A 22,936-nucleotide genomic window follows, 5' to 3' on the forward strand; every position below is an offset into this window, starting at 1 on the left:
TGTATGTTGCTTTCGTTTCTTGTTGCTGTTGTTGCTTTATTCGGGGAGTTTGTGTGTTCAGAGGTCGTAGGTCGTAGATTGTGGGCCGTGTGCGGTGGGTAGCTTAACCCATTTCGTAGCCCCATTTCTTAACCCATTCAGATGTTGTCGTCGTGAAGGCGACGACGCTGCTGCTGCTGCTGTCGATTGATATTTCTGTTCGGTCGGCGACGGCGTTGTTGTTGTTGCTGCTGATGGCGGTGTTGCTGCTGTCGCTGCTTGTTGTTGTTGTTGTTGTTGAGGCGTCGCCTGTTGTTGTTGTTGTTGTTGTTGTTGCCAGGGCGACGACGTCTCTGCTGCTGGCGGTTCAGGTTGTTGTTGTTGTTGTTGCGGTTGCGACGACGACGCAAGCTGTTGTTGCCGTTGCCGTTGCGGCGTCGCTGCTGCAACTTCTGTTGCTGCTGTCGCCGACGACGTTGCTGCTGCAGCCTTTGCTGCTGCTGCTGCTGCTGCGGACGACGGCGACGTCGGCGATTGTTCTGCTGACCCCTGGGATGGTTCGGCTGCACGGACTGCTGGTCCTGGTCCTGCTCCTGCTCCTGATCCTGACTATCAGCTGCGTCCTGCGGCTGCTGCTGCTCCTGTTGCATGTCCTGCGATTGCTGTTCGCCTTCGCCATCGGCATGGTTTTTCTCAGTGGTGAGCTCGACGCGATCCTCCTTCAAGGGCTTGACCTCGCCCACGCGCACATTCTTGACCTGGTCACAGGGCACATCGCTGTAGATCACCACGTTGCCGTAGTTGCAGACAATCTGGTCCTGATCCGCCTGGCGACCCTCGATGGAGCCAATGGAGCCCCGTTTGTCCTCAATCTCGTAGATGTTGCCGGACTTGGTGATGAATCCGGTGACCTGCAGCGGCTTGCTGCCATTGCTCTTCGGAGCTTCCAGGAGCGGCACTTTCTTTGGCGGAGCATTCACTATCATGGGCTTCGTGGGCTTGACCTCCATTTTGGGTGGAGCACTCGTGGAGCTCGTCAGCGGCGCCACCGTTTGACCTTTGGCATCACGGAAACAAAAAATGGGGAGACACATTCATAAGCCATCAAGTTACAAACAAAACAGGGCAAAAAAATTTACCGCTCACCAGCGAGAGGTCGCTGGAAAGGGCCGTGGCCCAAATCAGGACCAGGATCATCCCGAATCCCTTGCCGCACATCATTATCTGTTAGCTCTTGTTCGCTTCTCGATCGACTGAATCGCATTTCCAGCTGCGATCCCGGGTTATATTAACTCTGTGGCTAACGGCATTTCGACCAGAATCATTTCTCGGCCTCTTTCGCTTTGGATTTTTGCATAATTAAGTCTGCGAGTTCAAAGCGTGTCAGGCGGAGAATGGTTAGGAGCGACCCATTTAGCCAGGTCGTACACTGTCCCAAAATCATTCCCAGTTTGTTGGGAAAAGAAAAAAGTGTGTGATGGTTTCTAGGGGGCTTTCTACGTTGTATGTACCAGTTATTAAATTAATATGTTTATTTTAAAATAAACTTAGCAACGCAGCTATGATTTCTTTCAGTTATCCAGTGGTAATTCCTACACTTGCCGCCACTTTCCCCTCCCCGTCGAGCAGAGTTCAATGGCTCAAACTAATTAGCATTCATATTTCTTCTTCGATTTTCGCCGCTGTCCAAAAATTCTCGTCTCTTTGCGCTTGGTTTTCTCATATGTTGATTATGCAAATTGCTTTCTTGGTCGGCAGTCCGCATTTTCAAATTGACCTCAAGCCAAAGCTGGCCAACAGCAAAAGAGGTTCAGCTATGCAGAAAAGCAAAAAGAAAAAACATAGAGAATACTGAAACGTGTTTACTCGAAGATCCAAGCAAGTCGAATTAAATATAAAGTTGTGTTTCGTGTTAATTTTATTTCCTCCGTGCGAGAACTGCCCTTGTAAAATTGGCTGTTACAGCGTTAGATTTGTGGGTCTTCAAAAACGGGTCTGGTTTTATTTTGGATTAAGCTAGAAGCTTGGCGGATGTGTGTTTTGGAAATAATAATTAATCTTAAGATACTTGTTTGCCAAGGTAAAAAGTTATCTAATGCAACAAATAAATAAATTGGCTTAATCAGGGAAGCAAAAGCATACACAGATATGCATATGTATATGTAATTGATGCTACACAAAATAGACTTTCTCCTTCCGCAAAATATGAATAAAAAACTTTTCCCCTTTTGAACGATTTATTTTGACGTATGCAGTGCTAATGCACAGGCAAATAAAGCTGAAATCGATTACAAATCAAATTTGTTTGTACTTTCTACTATTTCGTTGCCTTACTCGTTGGAATAGAAACGAAAAAAAAGGGAAAATCTAAACAAATTTGATTAGATTTATTCGATTTTATTCAGATAGCTGCCGGTCTTTCACGTGCTCATCCCATGTTTAAATCCATATTCAAAAATCTACCACAAAAATGAATACTTTTGTATGTTTGTACGTTTTATACAGCATATGAGTTCATTAGGCCAGTACAAAGCATAAGATACGCTTTTAGTTGAATCGAGCTAACAACTTCCTCATTTTCTGCAAATATCATCTTTGATAAGGAAAATGTTATATTATAGAAGTTCGTACGTATACAAATGAAGTAAGGACGTGTGCTTTTTATTTAAAGATCCATTTTATTGGCATACTTTTTGATAAATAACATAAAGTTCACTAAAAACAAAGAAAAAAAAATGTAAAAAAAAATATATATTTATTGGCACATTAGTTCTTCTGCTTTTGGTTGTAGTTTTTCAAGGCCTCGGCCAGTTCCGATAGTGCCGATTTCTGGGCCTTCTCCTGCTTGCGCTCCTGCTGCTTCTTCAACTGCTTGCACAGTTTCTTCAACTGCTTGCGCTCCTTCTTCGCCGACTTCTTCTCGCCACTGTCGTCCTCTTCGGACGAGGAAGATCCGCCCCGCTTCTTCCGGCGGCTCAACTCGGCACATTGTTGCAGCAGCTTGGCGGCCTCATCATCATCGGGCTTCGGAGTGGTGGTCGTAGTAGTGGTTGTGGTGGTGCTGGGAGTGGTGCTGGGGGTGGTGCTGGGGGTGGTGCTGGGGGTGGTGCTGGGGGTGGTGCTGGGAGTGGTGCTTGTGGTGGTCGTACTGGCAGTTGTGGACTCTGATTTGGGCTTTTCCGTTGTCGTCGTCGTCGTCGTAGTGGTTGTAGACGACTCTTCAGGCTTCGGAGTCGTGGTGGTGGTGGTGGTGGTTGAGGTGGTGGTGCTCGGCGTAGTACTCTCCTGTGGCCTGGCCAGAATCGAGGAGCAGCTGGCCACCAGCAGCAGGCCGAAAAACAGTGTGGAAGCGCGCATTTTCGTCTGATTTGGTTTCCCTCGACTAGACAACTAAATGGAGATCATCGCCTGGCGTTTGTTTATATAGACGGCACTTAGCGCGTTTCGAGCCCCGCCCCCTCTGCCCCCACCCCCTGCATAGGGGCGTAGACGGTCCGACTGGTTTTTGGGCTGGCCGATAGAAAAACGTCTATAAATTGTCATTATACATTGAAATTTTTTTCAAGCAACTCGTAGTTTTCGGGGGTTTTTTGGTGATACCCAACTGTGCAAGTTATCGAGTCCATAGATATTTTGAAAAACTTGCAAAATATGGTCTTTAATACGTTTTACTTTATATTAATGTAGTAGTAGTAATATTTTAAAGTAATAATCGTAAAACATACAGCTAGTTGTAAACTATCACATAATTGTTTCAAGACATTATTCAGTTTGTTTATTCATGCCCATCGATTCGTAGACATCAGACCAATTTTGTGCAGGGTATACAACTAATATATACATATTTATGCATATGTTTGTATGTACCGAGACGCTGACCAAAAGTAATGTCAATATAAACATTTTTTTGTGTAGTTTTCGTTGGTCATTAGCGCTTTCTGAGAATTGGCTGGATTTATAAACAAATTATTCTCGCCTTATCAAGCATTTATTATGCTTTCAACAACAATGCGATACCCTTACTCACGTTTATCAAAAATAATACTTTGGATATTTTGCCTTTTGTTTTTAAACAGGTTTTGATTTGGCCTATAGCGTTTAATATTATTTTGTGTTATTGATTACTGGGGTAAAACTTTGTGCAAATTATTATTTGTTGGTTTGATGATTTTCTAGAGTCCAGGGTACACTTCGGTGCGAATTCGTTTTCTTGGTTTGAGCGTCGAGTTTCCTTTGTTTATACGTTTGCACATTTGAGTATGCCTTTTTTCGCATTGCGGCTGGCTCATAATGCCGCTAATTGTTTATCAATTACACTTGTTAATTGTTTAATGCGACTGCAAAGTGACGCCTGGAGTTGCGGAACGGTTGGTGGATGGGGAGGGGGGTGGTGAGACGAAGTCAGAGGTCGCTGGCTATCATACAAATTGCAACATTTATCCGCACACCTGATACCTGATATAGCGTAGCCGCTTACTTGCTCATTTTTTGCTCGCCATATTATTTTTGTCTGTTTGCAATTTGTACAAGTAATTGAATAAAAAACGCACTGCGAAAAACAAGTAATTAATAAAGGACCCGCGAAAGAAGCGAAAGTAGGCGTTGATGGGTGATGGGTGGCAGGATGGTTTCGCCCTGAGTGGCGGCCTTCGATGGGTGGGGGGGTCAGCAACCACAGCGTAATCAGTGTTGCCAACATTTCTCCAGGGGTACGGGGTTGTAAAATAGCGCAAAAGGGCAAGTTTTCCGCAATTTGAAATAAAAAATGTGCAGGTGTACAGGTTTGACGGGAAAAGAGCCGAATTGACAACAGTGCGCGTAATCCATATGCAGCAATTTAAATGCAACAGAGAGAATATGTTAATTGCGTGTGAAACCGCTGCGCGGAGTCTCGTCGCCACCTGCTATATGCATATTCCTTTATTTATTACTTATTATAATTATACTTTATTTCACGCTATACTGTTTTTTTGATTTTTGATCGACTCCATTTGCTTTTTCGGCTATTTGTTATTTATTCGGCTTGCTTAAGCTTGACAAACAAACTACTGCACATTTAATAAAGGCCTTCTGTTAAATGGCTACGCTTGATATGTGCTTATTTTGATTTAAAATTGAAAATTGGAAACAGGTTTTAGCATCGGGCTTAGTGCATATTAAGCTTCAACTATAATTTTCCTCTGAATTCAGCTGCTGCCCCTCATTAGGGAACTGGCAAGTTTGGATATCTGATCCCCTCAGATAGAAATTCCAGGAACTCGAAAGTTCCATAACCATTCAAGCACTAGACAATTACCCAGTTTAACTTTGACTGAAGAGTCAGTCATTCCGGAAACTTGGAGTAGCTGCCTGCTTCAACTTGTTGAGGCATCCATTCCCTGCTTGCTCAGTCCCAGAAACCGTGTCTTACCGCTGGCTGCCTGGCCCGACTATCTGCAGATGGGACCTCCTTGGCCGGCCAGAAATTATCATCATAAGCGCCCACGTAATGAGGAAGTTGACCCAAACGAAGCCAAGTTGGCAAAGTCTCCAAGTCAAGTGCATTTGCAACTCAAACGTGCAACCCTCCACTCGATCCTACCTTTTGGCTCTATGCTAATTTTAGCCTTCCTCTTTTCGTCTTTTCGTCCTTTTGTCATACCAAATACCAAATAATAGTACTACGCATACGAACATTGCGCATACGCCCTGTGCAACTGCTCCTGTGCGCTGCGAATCGCTGAATGCGACGAGTCCCAAAAAACCGAGACCCGGTTGGTGGGTCACGTCCCAAAACGGGTTCTAAATAATTTTAGAACACCTTGCCGAAGCGAAAACCGAGTGGAAATTCCGAAGGAACATTGGCAGGACAAGCGCAGGCGCCGGCAGAGGCAGCGACGTCGGCAGAGTAAGAGTTAACAGCAGTGTTAACAGAGTGGGAACAGTTTTTCCACACAGTCCGCAAAGAAAATTAGAGGGTGGTGCACCCTTGTGTTTATTTTTATTTTGCCAATGCGTGTGGCATGCTCAACGGCCCTTGGTGTTGCCACAAAAAACGAGAATTATTCTGGAAAATAGGGAAGCACTGCATCTTCAAATTTTTTTTTTTTTTTCCAACATACAACGTACCCCCCGCAAAATGCCGAATGCATTTCAATTGCTTGCAGTTCTCGTTGCACTTCATTAAACTCACTGTCGAAATTCGACAGGCAACGAAGGGAGGTGGTGGCTTGCACTGGGTGGGTGCATGCAGTACGACCACGTGACCTTCACACAACTACATGAACGCGGGGATTGGGGTTAGAGTCATCACGTATTTTCAACTAAGCCCCAGAAATTCACTTTTTATACCTCAGATTAGCAAATTTTAGTAATTACTTCTCGCAATATATCCATATTGAATTCATAGTTAACAAGCGTAATTTGCTACTAATTTTTTTACTGTTTTCTAGTAAAAAATAAACAATATTTTTTCTACAAAAACCAATGATATGTGTTGAATTTCATTATTTTTAACGAAAAATCGGAAATACAACTATTTATAAAAATAGGCTTATATCATCAAAACTAGGCTAAAAATGGGCACAATATTAAATAAATTAACGTTTTATGTAACTATCCTTACCACTTTTTGGCGATCTTTGAGAATTTTTTTTTTTTTGCAATTTTACATTTTTAATCATCATCAAAACATTTTCAAAAATTAAAATTTTTAAATTTATTTACCAATTGATTTGGAACTCAATTACGAACTCAAAGTGGTACAGCATTCCAGATTTCAAGCATTATTTCCAAAGATATGGTAAAAATTCAGAAGTATCGCCTCTCGATGAGCATTTGCCTCAAATAATCAGATAAGATCATGTTATATTCCATATATCTCCCCTTATTTTGCTGTGGCTCTCTGAAAGCATTTGCAAAGTCCATTGGCTTGTGCCATTTACGGTAAATGACAGGGGGAAAATACGACTCACCTGCTGGGGCCAGAGGAATTTTCCATCCGAAACACGCCTGATGCATTTTCAGGCTTTTCCCCCTTTCATTTTGGTGCATACTTTGAGGCATTTGACAAAAACTCCGATGAGCTGGGACCAATTCCATGCCTTGATGATACGCAATCCGGACCACTTATGTGGGTTGGAAAAAGCGCTGGAAAGGCGGAGGGAAGCCTGTTGGAAAGCACAGAGCACGGTAGGCTTAGTTTGAGAAGTAATCGAATGCTATAATTTCCATTAAACTGATTTCCCACGAGCAGCTGCAAGTCAAGCCAGCAAATGTTGCAATGTTGATGACCGCCTTTCCCGGTTTTCCCGGGGTGTGGGTGGAAAAGGGGGGGAGGGACTGGAGCCGACAGTTAATGGCCACATGCATAAAAACCTGCAGCCAACGGAAACCCAAAGAGGACACAGCTCAAAGGGAAAGCCGGAGGAGAGTTGGCCTGGTAAATTCATGATGGGGGCGGCAGGAAAAGCGGACAGGTCGGCAAATGGATCCACTGCTTCCCTCCCAGGACCTCTGGCCAAAAGTCACGAGTCTCAAGCTTCGAAATGAAAAGCAAATTAAATTAAACTACCAATAATACCAATTTTCTGCTGCGGGCAAATTTCAAGAACTGAAACAAACCAGCCAGCATAAATAAATAAAGCGAATAATTTATTTGGACAACAATCATAACAATATTTAATTAAATCCACTAGCAAAATAAGTTGCTATATTCCGATTTAAGTAAAATGTTATCTTAAAAATCCTCATTTCGCACAGACTTTGTGACTTTGTTGTTAAACACAAAATTTATTACTGTTCAAAGAGCTGCGGAAAATAAAAGCCCCATAAATAAAATACCAAAAATGCTTGTCAAATGGCCTAAAAAATACCCGACATTAAACATGCATTGAATCAATCATCAAGATGGCAAACGGTTAAAATCCGCTTAGGTTCTCAGTTCGTTTTCGCCACCGCCGGCGATCGCCACGCCCCACCACCCAACCGCCCTACGGCTCCTCCAGCCACGGAGAGGAGAAGAGTGCACCCACTACCACGACTCGAGACATAAACAAAATAACCCAACACTGCCCCACTCAAGTGTCTTGTGTTTATAAGCGGCGAACAAAGGAGCCAGGTCTGCGGAGAGTTGGAATCTGTGCGGGCAGTCTTATCACCGCCGGTCAGTCGTCGCCCGTGGTGTACTGAGGGCACTCCAAGTCCAAGGACTCCTCGTCTTTCTCCGGGCACTCCTGTCCACCTGTCCACCTGTCCTCCTGATTCCGATTCGGTGGCCGGTCCTGTTCCCACCGCTCACCTAAGCCGCTTTGTGCACGCATGGTAAGAGGCAAATCGGACTAAGCCACAGCTGCTGCTTTAAATTCTTTGGGCCGTCTGGCTGGCGCACTGAGAGAAAATCTAGCCCCAACGAGTGCACCCAATATTAAAAATGCATTCGGCTGAATGGAATCGATCTCTCAGTGTGTGACTTGTGCTGGGCGCAGAGAAAGGGGAAAGGCGGAAAACGAAACCATGGCTGGGAAAATACAGCGACGACTGTCACCTGCGACTTATGCAAATCAGCAAACGACCAAACAGCTGAAAATAATTTTCCACATTTCCGTTACAAATAAAAACCAATTCACTTTGCTAATATGGCCACACAGGCAAAGACTCATCCGGAATAGAAATGCCGATTTTCCGAGGGTGCGGGAAAGCGTGGAAAAGCGGTGGGCAAACTAACTGCGTTCCGCATACGCAGACCATGCAAAAGTTTATGCACGCAACGCAATAATTTTGTTGCACAGTGTATGCCCTTTAACCGGGTGGGGTTGCTTGATTTTTTAATTAAACTAAAAAATTATTCATCACATATTAGCATTATCATTGTTGATGTTGATCTACAGTGGCAATAAAAACACATTTTTCATAAAGTTGATAACGTAATGGAAGTTCAATAAATAAGCAAACAAACAACATGCTAAAACTCATGGCTGGCGCCTAGAAATCAATATATCAGACAATTCAGATATTTATATAACATATAGTTTTTGGAGAGAGTATTTCCCTCAACGAGTTGGTGCCCCTCGGTCTTGGGATATTTCCATAAGCTGCCGCTTACCAACCCGCTAGATGTTTCTTTTTCGCATTTGTTGGATGTCAGTTAGTCAGTCAGTCAGTCGAGCAGTCGAGTCGAGTAGTCAAGTGGCAGGAGCAGGAGCAGGAGCAGGAGCAGGAGCAGGAGCAGGAGCAGGAGCAGGAGCAGGAGCAGGAGCAGGAGCAGGAGCAGGAGCAGGAGCAAGAGCAGGAGCAGGAGCAGGAGCAGGAGTAGTGCCATTTGCAAGTCCTTAAATGCCTTTGCAGCTCGTCATTGTCGTTGGCATTGTGGCTGCACTTGCTGCCCCCCTTCGAGGCGCCCCAGCCAGTGCCGCCGGCTTTAAGCCAGCCCCCTTTTGGCCATGTTCCGTGTCGCTGGCATTGTCAATGCTTTCGACTTCCTTCCGCTGTGGCCAACAAATTCGAGCCGCGCATGCAGGCCGCGCAAACATAATCATCATTATTGCAGCAATCAGCATATTTGGCAGGCTTAAAGGCAGCCGCTGTCCTGCGGGAAAAACACGGAAGCAGTGTGCATTTTCCCCGCTCATACGAACATATATCGTGCCCCCGGTTTCCCGCAGTGTACCCCTTTTGCTCTGCGTTTAGTTGTGTGGTTATGCTTAATATGCGTCATTAAAATGGTTGTTGTTTTTACCGCACCGCAGCGGCTAAACTGCAAAAAAAATATGGTACCAAAAGAAAAGGACTGCAAAAGGGGAGCTAAATAAAATATTCTTGGGGATCAGTGTCTTGAATAACTTAGCCATATGCTAGCATCAGAAAGTTACTTGGTCACCGGAAGAAGGATATACTTATGGAGTGACGTATACACAAACATTTCAGTTGCAGTGTATCAGCCGGGGGTCGAATGCAAGTGCGTGGGCAGGCCTTAGGCCCATCACCTGAACTCACCTAAAAAACACAGCCAGCCAACACACGTGCATTATGCAAATGTCAAATATATTGCCCAGTGCATGCGATAAGAATCCATTGCGCAAAAATTAATTAGTCAATTTGCATGAAATTTATGTACAAAGCGCGAACAAACGAAACCAAAACGAGCCAACAGGCGGCATTTCAAGGAGTTGGAGTGTGGATTTGGGGATAAACATATATCTGACTCGAATCGGTTGAAGCCTTGCCACGGGCCACACTGTGCAAGAAACATTTTTGAATGGTTTCATATTATAAACTTAAAAGCAAGCAAGAAAAAGTAGCATTCCCAATATTGTACTCATATTTTTGATACTAGATTCGTGTCTATCGTAATAAGCAACACTTATTAAACAGGAATCGTAATCGCAAGTTATTCTTTAGCAGTCTTCACCTGAATAGTGTTCTTTTGTACTTCTCACATATTTTTTAATACTCACATACTTTTAAATATTGTACTTGCTAGTCTCGACTCATGTATATCGTATTAACCAACACTTATTAATCGGGAATCGGTTTCGGAAGTATTTTTATGGTCACATCACAGTCGCTTTTGTGTGAATAGTGTTCCTTTTTTTTCGAAGACTAGCTTTTCCAGTATTGCTACCCTCGACTCGTGTTTATCGATAAACCAACACTGATTAACCAACACTGAAAACCAACACACTAAAGAATTATTTTGTGCAGTCATTTTCAGTCATTTTCTGTCATCCTCACGTGAAAAATTCTTGAAGTGCTCTGTTTTAATTTTACAATGGTACATTACCGCACACAAGAAACTGTAAGCGAATAATAATAGTGATAGTGATAAGTGAGTGATATATACAAATTTACTAAAATTCCAGAGTGGTTCGCCACCGATGCCCCTTCGCCAGAGCGGGCACACGTCGGGTCACTGTAATGTGCGCTGCGACGGCTGCGGCAACAGCAATATGACCTTCTATCGCTACAAGTGCCTGCGCTGCCTGGACTACGACCTTTGCTCCGTCTGCAAGGAAAAGGGGGTCTTGAACGGGTTGCACCTTAAGGAGCACCCGCTCCAGTGCCTAATGGATCGTGATGCCCTTGAGCTGCATTTCGCCGGCGAGCCGATTCCGATTTTGTGCGCCGACAGCTTCACGTGCCCTGTGTGCGGCGAAATGGGGTTTTCCTTGTGGAATCTGAAGATGCACTGCCGAGACAACCATACCATGGCGCACACAGTCGTTATTTGCCCGGTCTGCGCGGCGGTCCCATTGTCGCAACCGAGTCAAATCGATCACATTACCAATCACTTGTTGTTCTCGCCATCGCATTGATCTCCAGTCGATCCCTTGGCTAATTCCAAAGATTGGGATTAGCCATAAATCCTTCGCATCAGGATGACGAAGGAGCATTCCACAAAATTAAGCGTTTGCAGATTTTGACAACACACCAAAAACCACACAAAAACAAAAAAACAAGCATTTGTACCGCTAAGGAATTCGCATGCGGAATCAAATGCTTCCTTTATTCGTTTGATGAGGAATGACAAATGTTAAAAAAACTAAAAAAAACAAAACATAAAAAAATACACACAAAAAAACACAAAACTCACAACAAAAAAAAACAAAAGACCGAGCACTTGCATCGCAACGCAATTTGCATACAAAATTAAAGAGTTCGTTTTTTCGTTAGATAATGAATAACGAATATGGAGAAAACTATGCATTATCTTTACACCAAGATATATGGTCGTGCGTCTACCTATTATATATTTTATTATATTGCTAAGTTCGAATCAAGCTTCAATTCCTCGCAGCTGCAGCCCCAATTAATTAGAAGGGCTCTCTGGGGCTGGAATAGCCCCATTTCCCACCCAGACGCCAATGGTGAGGTATTACTTGCTACTCGGGTCTGGAGCTGGAAGTGCTTCTGTTGCTTTTGCTGTTCCTGTAATCCGCTTAGAGGTGGAAACCTTTTGTCATTATAAACGGATTTCAGGCCCGACAGAATTTCCATTTGTTGCGATTCGCTCGACAGCCTGTGCTCAGTTAACTTTGGCCTGCCCTCACAGAAATTAAGATTCAAAAACCGATATTTCGCCTCTCCAATTATAAAGGTAAGCACAGACAAAGCGTTTCCAGATAAATTGCCAATCGAACTAGATAAAATGAGGCAAGTGTAAATAGTGGAAAGGCGCAGATAGGCCACGTCTCCAGGTCCCATCTGCACTGTGAGAAAATGCCCGTCGGCATGTGGATTCTGCATATAAAATGAAAAACGGCATTTGAAGCACACTTTTTGGATTTCTCGAGTAGTTTTCTCTGTGTGGTGGGGATTGCACGGCAGCGTCCAGCCGAAAACAAAACAGAGGAAGCAGAACACCAGCTTTTGGCTCCTTCCTCCTTTGATCCTGGCGCTGCATGCGTGGCTGATGGTTGACAATAGATAGACATGGACATCGACACAGCCGGCATGTCCTGCGTCCTTCGTCCCGTCTCCTGCATCCTTCCCGCCATTTCCCCCCGGATATTCAACCCCCCTGCGGAGTGGTCGTTATGGCTAATGAGTATTTTGAGGCAGAATCGGGAGAATCGTGTTCACTGCAAGCTATCGGCCGGTAGGAAAGGGTTAAGGTTTCCAGTCGTAAGTGGTAGCGGATCCCTCAAGCGACCAGCCGCGTGCGTGAATCACGGGGGAAGTTTTTGAAGTTACGACGTCTAGCTTTACTTCTTAATAGCTAGTTAGCTTGTAATTACCACTTGCCAGAGCTGGAAGCCCCTTTCTTTACTCTACAAGGGTTATTTATCTGCATATTTCTGATAACTAGGATCACTTCACAATACGTATTTTCCAGCTGCACTTTGGCTGAGCCCTCGGGACCTTTCCCTTTGGCTTGCCTCACGCTGTCATCTCAAGTGGCAGGCTTAGAGCGCCTAAGCCCCCCTTTATAGCTAGTTTAACCCCCTCGGAGGGCAATTCGGGCGCCGCCCCTGCTTCCTCTCCACACAGCACGCATACAAATGACAATAAAAGCGAACGATTTTGGTTTTTGGATTTTGCGACTGGCCTGAGCCGCTCCCTGCGTTTTTCTGTGTGCGCTGGGCAGGGTCTTTGGGGCCTCCTAATCAACCCCTTCCAGCCCCAGCAATCCGCTCCCTATCGACTCTGCCCCTTGAAGAGCTGCCACAGTTTTGCGACTGAAAGTTGAACCGCAATCGACATCGCTGGCCGCCACACGCTTGCACAATTTTTAATCATTGCTCCGGCATTCAGAGCTGGTCCTTCAAGCCCTACCTCCCCACCTCCCCACTTCCCTACCATCCCTTTTTCCCCGTCCATGACTAACCCCTCTATCGCCGTCTCTCTTCGATCCAGAGGCATTGTTGTGAGAGGACGAGAGCACATAAACATGCATGGCAGCAGGCGGAGAACATGCACTGAAGAAAACTTTCTACTGGCAATTGTGTCTTGACAGCTGCTAGCAATTAGGGATTCGAAAGTCTAATTGAATATCTTAATCCGTAGATCCCGTTTAAAAACTACTTCGAGTTTAAAAGAACAAGCGGCATGTACTGAACCAATGAGTGCTCTAGTTAAATTTCCTTCGGTGTAACAAGGAGCAGGAACAGGGCTTGGGTCCTGGATCCTGAAACGTGGGTTCCCAAGGAGCGGGAACGGGCACTGCGACCCCGGATAGCCCAGATACTGGGCTTATTGTCCGGGCTTTGGGTCCTTTATCTTGTTTCTAACTCATTGGATCGCAAAAACGGTCTCGTGTTCACCTTAATTGGGGTAAACATAAGTTCTGATTGCCCCGGCAGGGTTGCAGCAACACAAAAAAAAGGAGTTCCCAGCGACATTTTTCTTTCCCTTCCACCATTCTTGGGTTATCCTCGAAAGGAATTTGCCCGTTGTCTGGCCAGGAAAGTCGAGTCAAGTCAAAAGCCAAAGTCAAAGACGAACGTCGAACATATCCAATTAGAAGGCCGCAAAGGGCGGGCGGCGAAAAAAGAGGTTAGGAGCGAGGGTGGCAACCCTACCGGCCATTGTTGAAAGCAGATCACAGCGCCCAGATAGAAATTGTTGAACGTGTAATTTTTATTTATTGCATACAATTCCGTTAGAACAAATGATAACAAAATTGGGACGGGTGCTTTCCTATGGACCGTACACCCGAGTTCACAATAGTAGGAACCATTCTATTAAATATTAATTCGGTATCGTATTGTGAGCAAATAAAGTTATCAAAGACTTAACCAATAGTTTTTTTAAGTAAATGTTATAAGTTAATATATTAAATAAGTTTTAAATGCAATCATCTCGCTTCATAATCATCCAAACGTTTCTATGACAAACAAACTTTTTGTTTGTCTTTTAAAATACAAGCAATAAATGCTATTGTTTTGCGCACAGCTGTGGGTATTTAAAATAAATGTTCAACTTTGGCCGCACACAAAAAGGTTGGCGCCATGCAAAAAATGTTGGGCAACTTTTGAATTGAAAAAGCGTTTAGACATTGTTCGCCTTTCTGTGTGTGGGCAACTAAATGATGGGGAAACTATAAAAATTTCCATAACAATAATAAAAGCAACGAAAAAGGCACCGCGTCGTTTCAGACCCGAAAAGACATTTATTCATTTCAGTTTTGAAAATTAGCATAAAAGTAAAGGCTCACATAAGGGATGATGTCTGTGTTTGGGATGAAAGGTGGTGGGGCGAGGGTGTTGTAAACTTCTTGGTTCTCTTGTGGGCGGCAGCCTGCGAGGAGGATGCAGGATTCAGGCTCCAGGATACAGGATACAGGATACAGAATACGGTAGAGCGATGAGCTACAATCACAGCTTGCGAACGTTTGATAAGCGTGAAAAACGTGATAATTTTAATAAAACCAAATGAGCCGCAAAACCATACAACCAAATATTAAAGAGAACAGGCAAGAACAACAAAAAGAGCCGGGAAAATCGGACTTGACATCGCAGGTTGTGGCACGGTGGTAAGGTAATGAAGCACCCTAATGTATGCCGCACTTTCTGTTTGCTAATGCGGAAACTTTGTCATTGCAAACAATCTGCTCGGAAAGAAGTTCTTCGAATGATTTAATTTTTATAGCCAAACTAAGATTAAAAAAAGAAATGTCTTCAAAATATAAATTGCAGAGGAGACCAAATCCTGTTTCCAATTAACTAAGTTTAAAAAAGCCAGAAAATACAAAATAAGTTTGGACAGGCTTGTACTACAATCATAAACAATTTAGAGAAGCTACTAGTTGGATAACTTGTGCCTCTTTGATGACCACTTCAAACGGATCTGATCCAACTATTGCTAATCTCGTTAGCCAACCAAATTGACCCGAAAGTGTGCAATGAATTTAAGTCCCTAACTATAGCTTAACAAACAACATGCCAGGTTGGGCCGCAAAAAGCGGACGCAAAACCCCAAGCTAAAAACCCTTGTGTATCTGTCATACCTTTGAGAAATGTTGCTTTTTTTGGCAGCTGGGGGGTGCAGAGGCAATAACTAAACAAAGGCAGAAATGACCAACACATTTTGCGCCCCAATAAAACTGTCAACATTATAAAGCGCCACTTAAGAAATGAACAAAAGACGGACCCAAAAGGTGGGCGCGTCAGTGGGGAAAAACAATAATCATAAAATTAAAGCCAAGCCAAAAAGGCAGGCGAAAATTAAATAAATAACAAAAAAAAAAAAAAAAACAAAAAAAATGGAAAAGCCAAAGCAGAAAAAAAAAACAGAAAAGCTACAAAAAGTTATCAGGTGAAGGGGTTGGCTTACATGTTTAGCATGTGGCAGACACACGCCAGCACACTGGAAAAAAAACGCACCCACCACACACACACAGAAGCGTTGACATCGTTGCTGAAAACTGCCACTAAATGTCAGCAAATGAGGGTCAGCACACACATGAGCCACACCTCCGAGCCAACTAAATATTGTAATAAAACGCAGAAAAAACACACAGGATGGTGCATTGAAAGTCAAGTGATGGAGGCAAAGTATACCCAGTACTTTGTCGATTTCAATTGGATTTACCATATTTATCAAAAATTTCTTTTAATAGTAACGAAGAAGCTTATCAACTGTTAAAAATTAGCATTAGAATGGTTATAATGTATTCGATGACCGAAGATAATGAAGTAGTCCTTTCTTTATTTGGAATACCCTCTATGCATAGAGGCTATAATGAGGAGAGAAAACATACAAAAAGTGAAAAAACTTGTTCCGCCCCACAACCATTGTTTTTTGCTTTATTTTCTTTTTTAATGAATTGACCGTAAAATGAACTTGTTGATGAGCCTTATGAGCTGACCAAAGTACCACGCCCCCATCCACGTCGCCTCCTTGGCGTGGTCAGTCGCAATAAAAAAGGATTATGAGCTGAACGACAGTCCCGAAAAAAAGGCGCACACACTTGCACCCTTAACACTGTGTAGTGGAAATATTTATAAGTGTGTGCGTGGTGTGGGAGGTCAAGTGTCAGTGCCATTTAGCAACTTGCCTCACACACACACACACACACACACACTGGCAGTGAAAAAAGGTGCGTCGCTCCCATTAGCCTCGTCGTTTGGCCTTGAACCCAAAAGAAAACCCTGAGAGACACATATCAACGAACAACCAAACAATAATCGAATGTAAATATAGAGTGTAGTGTTGGTTATTTGAGTTATATGGATCACTCGTGTATGTATTCATTATATAACTTTATATTTTTAAAATACATCATCCCCTTTGGGATTTTCTAAAGTTGCCTTCTGATGATTCCCGTGAAAAGCGGAAAAAACTCAGCGCAAAACTTTGATTGTAAAGAATACAGTTTATTGAGGGGCATTCGGCACAAGGAAAAGTGCCCATTCCGCCAAGTTTTGGCAATTTAAGCCCCTGACTAACTGACTGTGCGTGCTTAAACATTTTGCGGGCCCCTTTGTCGAACTTACCGACTGCAATCGCGACTCGTACATCACCGCAACGTTGTAAACTGCTGTTGAGTATTTTTCTATTATAGAGGAACGACGCGGCGCTCGATCAGCAGGATTTTGTGTTTAATTTCATGAAAGTGCCTGCCAACGTCAGCGGCATTTTCCTCGCTTTTCCTGCCGGATGTTTAGTGCAAACTTTAGTTTTTGCACACTTACCCCTGGACCTTTGCCGTTTGGGCTTCAACTTCAACCTTTTGCCGGCTTCTGTCGTGTTTCCTTCTGTTTTCCCCCTATATTTTCCTTTTTCCAGCGCCTGTGAAAATTTGTTACGCCTAATGGCCAGCCAAAGGGATTGGGTGCCACTATTTAAATACAATAGTTGTATGGGTTTTCATCAATTTTCGTTGGCCGCCAAACTTGAGCATAAGTGGTTCGTGGTGTAAATCAATTTAATATCATGTAAATGGCTGCAGAATTTGGTCACACTTATATTGAAAATAACATGTACGTACATCAAAAGAAAATCAAATCCCTGGGTATTTAAACAAAAAACAGAATAATATCAGCTGAATTACCTATTATAAATTAATATTTAAGCCATTCAGATGCTATTTAACTTAAATTTATTTGAATATTTCGTCGCAAGCTTTAATGAGTCTAATTCCAGTGGGACCATTTGGGGGAAGCTACAAAACCTGAAAAGGGCATCACACTTTTAATTGGAGTCTATAAAGGCATTCCACATTCCTGCGTTTCCCTTGACTCCAATGTTCAATTTGGCCCGGTCGTGCTTCGCCCCCCAGATTTTCCATTCCACAAAATTTTTACTTTACTGGATTTCGCTTTTCCTTCTTCGTCTTTGGTGCCCATATTACCCCCGACTCCTTTAGTTTTCGGGCCAAGTAGAGATTCGTTTCGTGAGTCACGCAAGTGGGGGCCGAAAAATCCAAAAATGAGTGGCAAAAATGCATACAGTGCCTGTCATTATTTTTGTGCAGTTTGCAATTGCAAGGAGTTTGCTACGTAAAAGGTTAAAGGGCGTGATTGAAATTTCCGTTTGCTTAGCCCGGTGAATGGGGCGTACGAGTACTTTTACTTCTCGCATTTCAACAGGGTCGGTCCGGTCGCTGTGTATTAATTACAGAGGGAATCCACGAAGGAAATGGGAACGGGAATACTTACCAAACCATTAATGTCATCAACTTCTTGGCGAATCAAAGTTTTTGGCTTTTGGGGTTTTGTAATTATAAACACGATGCTGTCACCATCAATGTCCAGCATTCATTTGTTTGCCATTGGCTAGCTGATGACACCCAGCTGTCTCCGCTCCCCACCCGGACCCCTTGCTGCCGACGCTCCTCGCGACCCCTGACCCTTCGGGTTGATTAATGAATGTGGCGACAGTCAGCGATGACATCGATTGCTGACACTCTTCGCCGAATCCACCAGCGGTTTTTACGTAATGCGAGGCTCGAGCCGGAAGCGGAAAAGCGAGACCAGACGGCATTAAAAGTCAACAAACACAATGACATCTGCCGCAACGCCTTTGGCTGCACTGTAAAAATAAACGCTTAATTCGGAATTAATGAGCACTTGGATGAGAAAATCCATGTGTATTAAATAAGTTGTTCACGCGATTCTCCGTTTCAATGTGAAATCTATAAATCGATAAGTGAATTCAAGAAATTATCGCAATTTCGCCCAGTGTGGTCCCGCTCTTGTGCAACTTAATGCTCGGCCACTTGACTCGGCTCCTGCACATCTGGACTCCCTTCCACGCCCTTTTGGGCCCACTCCGCCTCTGTCTGGACGTGGACATTCATTTCGTCTGGCAATTATTTGCAACACTTGCAGCAAAACAAAGGCCAGGATGGAATAGGATGGAGTGCAGCAAGTGGATGCGGGTGTGGATGCGGGAAGTGGAGTGCACTGGATCCGAGTGGAGCGACCACATTGCGCAACAAATCTTTTTGTGGCCGGGCACGTGACGAGGGCCGGATCACGTGGCGTATGCGTAATGCTATTTTGGGCCAAGGGAGCACGAAGAAGTTACCGGCCCCCAAAAACCGATCTGAATGATAAATTGTTTAAAGTTTGCACCCCTGATTGCCATTCAATTTCAAATTTTTAGTTCCTCTTCTTGTGTTTCCTTCTTTTTTTTTTTTTATCGAAAATTTGCGACACATTTTCGGTGGACCACAAACTTTGGCCAACTTCTTTGCGGTCCACAAAACGAGAGAAATGCCCCGGGCCAAAGAAAATTAATTTCGGATTAAATCATTAGAAAGAAGTTTTGCTTTTAGCCGGTAGGCATTAGAAAATTAGTGTTTTGGCTTTTTGGACACTTACTCGATTTCTGTAGTCCGCGGAACTTTGCAGTCACTTTCATTACTTGCGTAATTTGCTTATGACAACAACAATTATTTTGGGTGTTTTTTTTTTTTTAATTAACATAATTCAGTTGCCCAATTTGTATTAATGGCATTCAATGGTATTCAAAAATATTCAGTTGATTTTATATTTATAATCCATCTAATTCTATACGATTTCAGTTGTGTAATTTTCCTCGTTCGCTGTCTTCACAGATCGCCCTCAGATTTCATTCGTTTACTTGCTAAGGAGTTTCATTAAATTCCCGCTTGACTTTTATCTCATGGCTAATTATTCTTCTTGTTCTTACTCTTGCGCTGCAAATGAACTTCGTCTGGAGAGAGAGGTGTGTGGGGGGGGTTAAGTGAGTAGAAAGAGCCGGAGAAATACGGCGAATCTTGGCATCTCCTCTCATCTGTCTCATTTCGCTTTGTTTTCAGTCTATTTTGTTTGGTTCCCTCATAAAACTCAAGTTGAAGAATCCTGACAAGATGGTGGCTTCTGCAAGGGGGTGAAGCGGGTGAGAGAAGGGGTTTAAGGACCCCCAAAACACGGTGGCTGAGCGTTGTTCTTTGAGTGTCTACTTCGATATTTACGACATGACTGAGATTTTAACTTGCGGAAAAGTTTGCCTCAAAAACTTCGCTGCCTTCAATTGTATTTGCTAGTGGTTGTTGTAATTGGTGTATCGTTGTTGTAGCTCTTGTTAAAGCTATTGTTGTAACTGTTGTTGCAGCTTTCGGCTGCAGTTTTCGGTGCACAAGTTGTTGTTGAAAGTGTTGGTGTAATTGTTGGTGTTCCTTCTCCTGTTGGTTTTGCCTTGCAACAAGAATTTTGTTGCTGCTGTGGGTGATTGTGTTGTAGTATTTGTTGTTATTGTCGTTGTGGCAGTTGAAATTGTTGTTGTTGTGACTACAAAGTAAATGATAGCTCCTGCTGCAATGAAGCTGCCAAGCCGCAACTTGTCGCTTGTTCTCTCCTTTAGCCTTGGGTTTTAATTGTCACACATGCTTAGTACATACGCACGTTCATATATCTACACATATGCATACATAGGGCGTTTATGTATAAAGCATACGCCAACGCATACATCATTCCCTGGCCACGCCCACACACATGTAATGCTATCCGCCCACTTGTTTACCGCTCGCTGGCATTTTGTTCGCCCACCCGTTTTCCCCGCCGCCACTCACCGCATGATTTTCATCCAGAAATAAGAAGTGGGCGTTGCGTCCGCCCTCCATGCCCCCACGAAGAATCTCAGTGTCTCAGCATGTGTATTTGCACTTGGCAACTTAACGCTGAGGTTTCGTTTTAATAAGTTTAACAAGTTTCTTGGCATAATTTGCGGTGCGTCCCCCGCGACCCGACTCCTGCACTTTCCCCGGGCAGCGCTCTTGCCACCACCCCCATCCACATCTATTTCCTACCCTGAACTGCATTTTCCTGGCCCGCTAGCCGCGGGCTGCGAACTGTCGGAGGATTCTGCAACAGGTCCCAGCTCGAAAACCAAGTCTCGAGTTTCTCACGTAGCCAAACACGCCTGAAATGCAAGACCAGACTGGTAAGAAAAAAAAATGAGAAAAAGGGCGACATCACTGTGGGTCGAAAATAATGCTGGAAGATCTCAAGAATAATGGAATATGTGACTGTGATGAGAAAATCGATGCTTTTAGCGACTGCCTGCAAATGGTTAATCAGCAGTGACAGAAAAGGGATATGGTCAGAAATGTTGCACAATTTCTCCAACGGCAAAAGTATCCTCGAGGATACTTTGCTGTAATCTCGCCTCTGGCCACACTGTGTCGGTGTTTTATAATTTGAAAGACGCAACCACCACACCCACCATCCTTTGCTGTTTTCCCCGGATCCTGCCCTTTGCTGCTCGTCTAACGAAGGGAAATTCCATGCGGCGAGCATACTTTTGTTCTTATCAGGCTGTCGGGCTGCTTTGAAGTCGCCTCCGCCGCCATAATTCAATTAAAATGGCAGCCGAGGTCCAAGGCAGCCACATCCTGTTTCATGCGACTGCGCCCACTCCTAATGTTCCTACCTACTCGCAGCCCGCTTCTGGCGAGGACATTGTTGTCGGCGATTGGCTTTAAGTCTTTAAAGGAATCGCAGCGCAGACGGTTGGGGTGGGAGTTTTTGGGGGAAAAGTCCAGTCGCACATAGGCTGCTCGGCATTTGCATGCAAACAATGACATGCATAAACAAGTAGCAGAAACAAGGACCAACGATGATGGGACGCCGACATCCTCATAACGGAGGAGCCACGCTCGGACACGCCGAACCGTACATGGGAAATGGGAAAAATAGGAGCACTGTGATAGGCAAGGAAAAGCCGGTCGGAAAATGGGGAAAAGCGTCTGCATCGCATTTTGTCCATTGTCCTTGACCAGACGATGGGTGTGGGGATGTGTCCAATTGCTGGCATCATCGCGCCTATCGCAATTTCACAGGGCTGACTGCAAATCACAGTGACTAACGGGGATAATATTAATAATAATAATGAAATCAGCACGTATTTAAACTAAGAAAAGTTGTTAATCTTTGTTAATATGCACAAAAATCTTGGCAAAAGTGTATAATATACCTATGTATATTGTGCCCAGTATATACTGTGCTCGGCACAGTTTCCTCCTTCGGTTGCCATCACTATTGGGCATATCAGAGTTATAGAATCGCAGCGGGCCTATCGGATTCCACCCATCTTCCCTTCAAAGTCCTGCGTACGAGATTAGTTGGATGAATGATGGCATCGCAGAAGGACACCTTTGATTCCGGTGATTGGGGGATAATGATAATGACGGCGGGACATGGATGGAATTTGATTTCCAATTTTGTGCTGCTCTTGATTTCAGGCGGCAAAATATCAGGCGCAGCAAATATATTACAATGGGAAAGCCAACTTTATTATTTTACCCAATTAGGTGAGAGCACACTATCATATTCTGGTTGATCAACCTCACCGAGACATCAACGTTTCGTTATTCCAATCATTGCACTTGGTTTAAAACCCTAAACTTTCCATTTCCGCGCGAAACTCGAAGAACTTCAATATAAAATCCCTGGACTTCCATGAAATTCAATCAGCACGTGGGAGGATGGTTCAATGAGTGGATGCTACCTCCCCAAATTTCTGAGCCGAGCGCAACGCGCCAAAGTCGAGAGCTTAGCGAGAATTTAAATATGCGAGCTGCATACTTTTAGGGGCAGGCAAACAGTGCGTGCGAAAAAGCACCGTCCACGGTGGGTTGGGCAGGGGGAGATGGGGGCGTGCCAGGTGGGGAGGCGGCGGGTTCAGCGCAATGTATTAGAAGGCCACGTGGCCGCTGTGATTGTTGTTGCTGCGATTTTCAAATCAATTGGCAAACAGAACAACAAAAGCGCAAACACAAACAGGGAATTTAGTGTGTGCTTGTGTGTGTGTGTGTCTGGCTGAGTGAATACGGTGTGATTGTGTGCGTAGGCACTGCGAAAAATTATACAAATTATAAAATAAATTCGCAAACTAGAGAAAATTCAAACAGGAACCAACGATAAGAGTTTGCCAGGTGTTTAAAATAAACAAATTTAGCAAGATTATGTAGATTTAGCTGGGAGAATTGGAATATTTCTGGATTTAGAAGACGAGGCTTGCGAAGAATGTGCATTTTTTTTCACGCTTTTTGTCTTTAAGTAAGTAAAAT

At 43.9% G+C, this 22,936-nt stretch overlaps 3 protein-coding genes across 4 annotated transcripts; 1 reads left to right on the forward strand and 2 right to left on the reverse strand.

The window, feature by feature from the left end:
• Nucleotides 1–35: 35 nt before the first annotated feature.
• LOC117148088 (putative uncharacterized protein DDB_G0288537) lies at nucleotides 36–1,200 on the reverse strand. Of its 2 annotated transcripts, none has more exons than XM_033315300.1 (2): nucleotides 1,119–1,200; nucleotides 36–1,036 (listed from the first exon to the last, which is right to left on the reverse strand). In XM_033315300.1, the coding sequence occupies exons 1-2, from the start codon at nucleotides 1,198–1,200 to the stop codon at nucleotides 138–140; spliced, it is 981 nt and encodes a 326-aa protein (XP_033171191.1). In that variant the 3' UTR covers nucleotides 36–137. The 2 variants fall into 2 exon arrangements, with proteins under 2 accessions (XP_033171191.1, XP_033171192.1); XM_033315301.1 differs by having other exon boundaries at nucleotides 1,126–1,164.
• Nucleotides 1,201–2,651: 1,451 nt separating this feature from the next.
• LOC117148090 (integumentary mucin C.1) lies at nucleotides 2,652–3,369 on the reverse strand. The gene has a single exon (XM_033315303.1). It carries the CDS (start codon nucleotides 3,334–3,336, stop codon nucleotides 2,746–2,748), a length of 591 nt encoding a protein of 196 aa, XP_033171194.1. The 5' UTR covers nucleotides 3,337–3,369; the 3' UTR covers nucleotides 2,652–2,745.
• Nucleotides 3,370–10,539: 7,170 nt separating this feature from the next.
• Nucleotides 10,540–11,514, forward strand: LOC117147419 (E3 ubiquitin-protein ligase KCMF1). Its single transcript, XM_033314297.1, has 2 exons — nucleotides 10,540–10,753; nucleotides 10,818–11,514. Exons 1-2 carry the CDS (start codon nucleotides 10,727–10,729, stop codon nucleotides 11,268–11,270), a joined length of 480 nt encoding a protein of 159 aa, XP_033170188.1. The 5' UTR covers nucleotides 10,540–10,726; the 3' UTR covers nucleotides 11,271–11,514.
• Nucleotides 11,515–22,936: the final 11,422 nt, after the last annotated feature.

This window comes from Drosophila mauritiana, chromosome X, assembly GCF_004382145.1.
Source record: "Drosophila mauritiana strain mau12 chromosome X, ASM438214v1, whole genome shotgun sequence".
NCBI classification, from domain to species: domain Eukaryota; kingdom Metazoa; phylum Arthropoda; class Insecta; order Diptera; family Drosophilidae; genus Drosophila; species Drosophila mauritiana.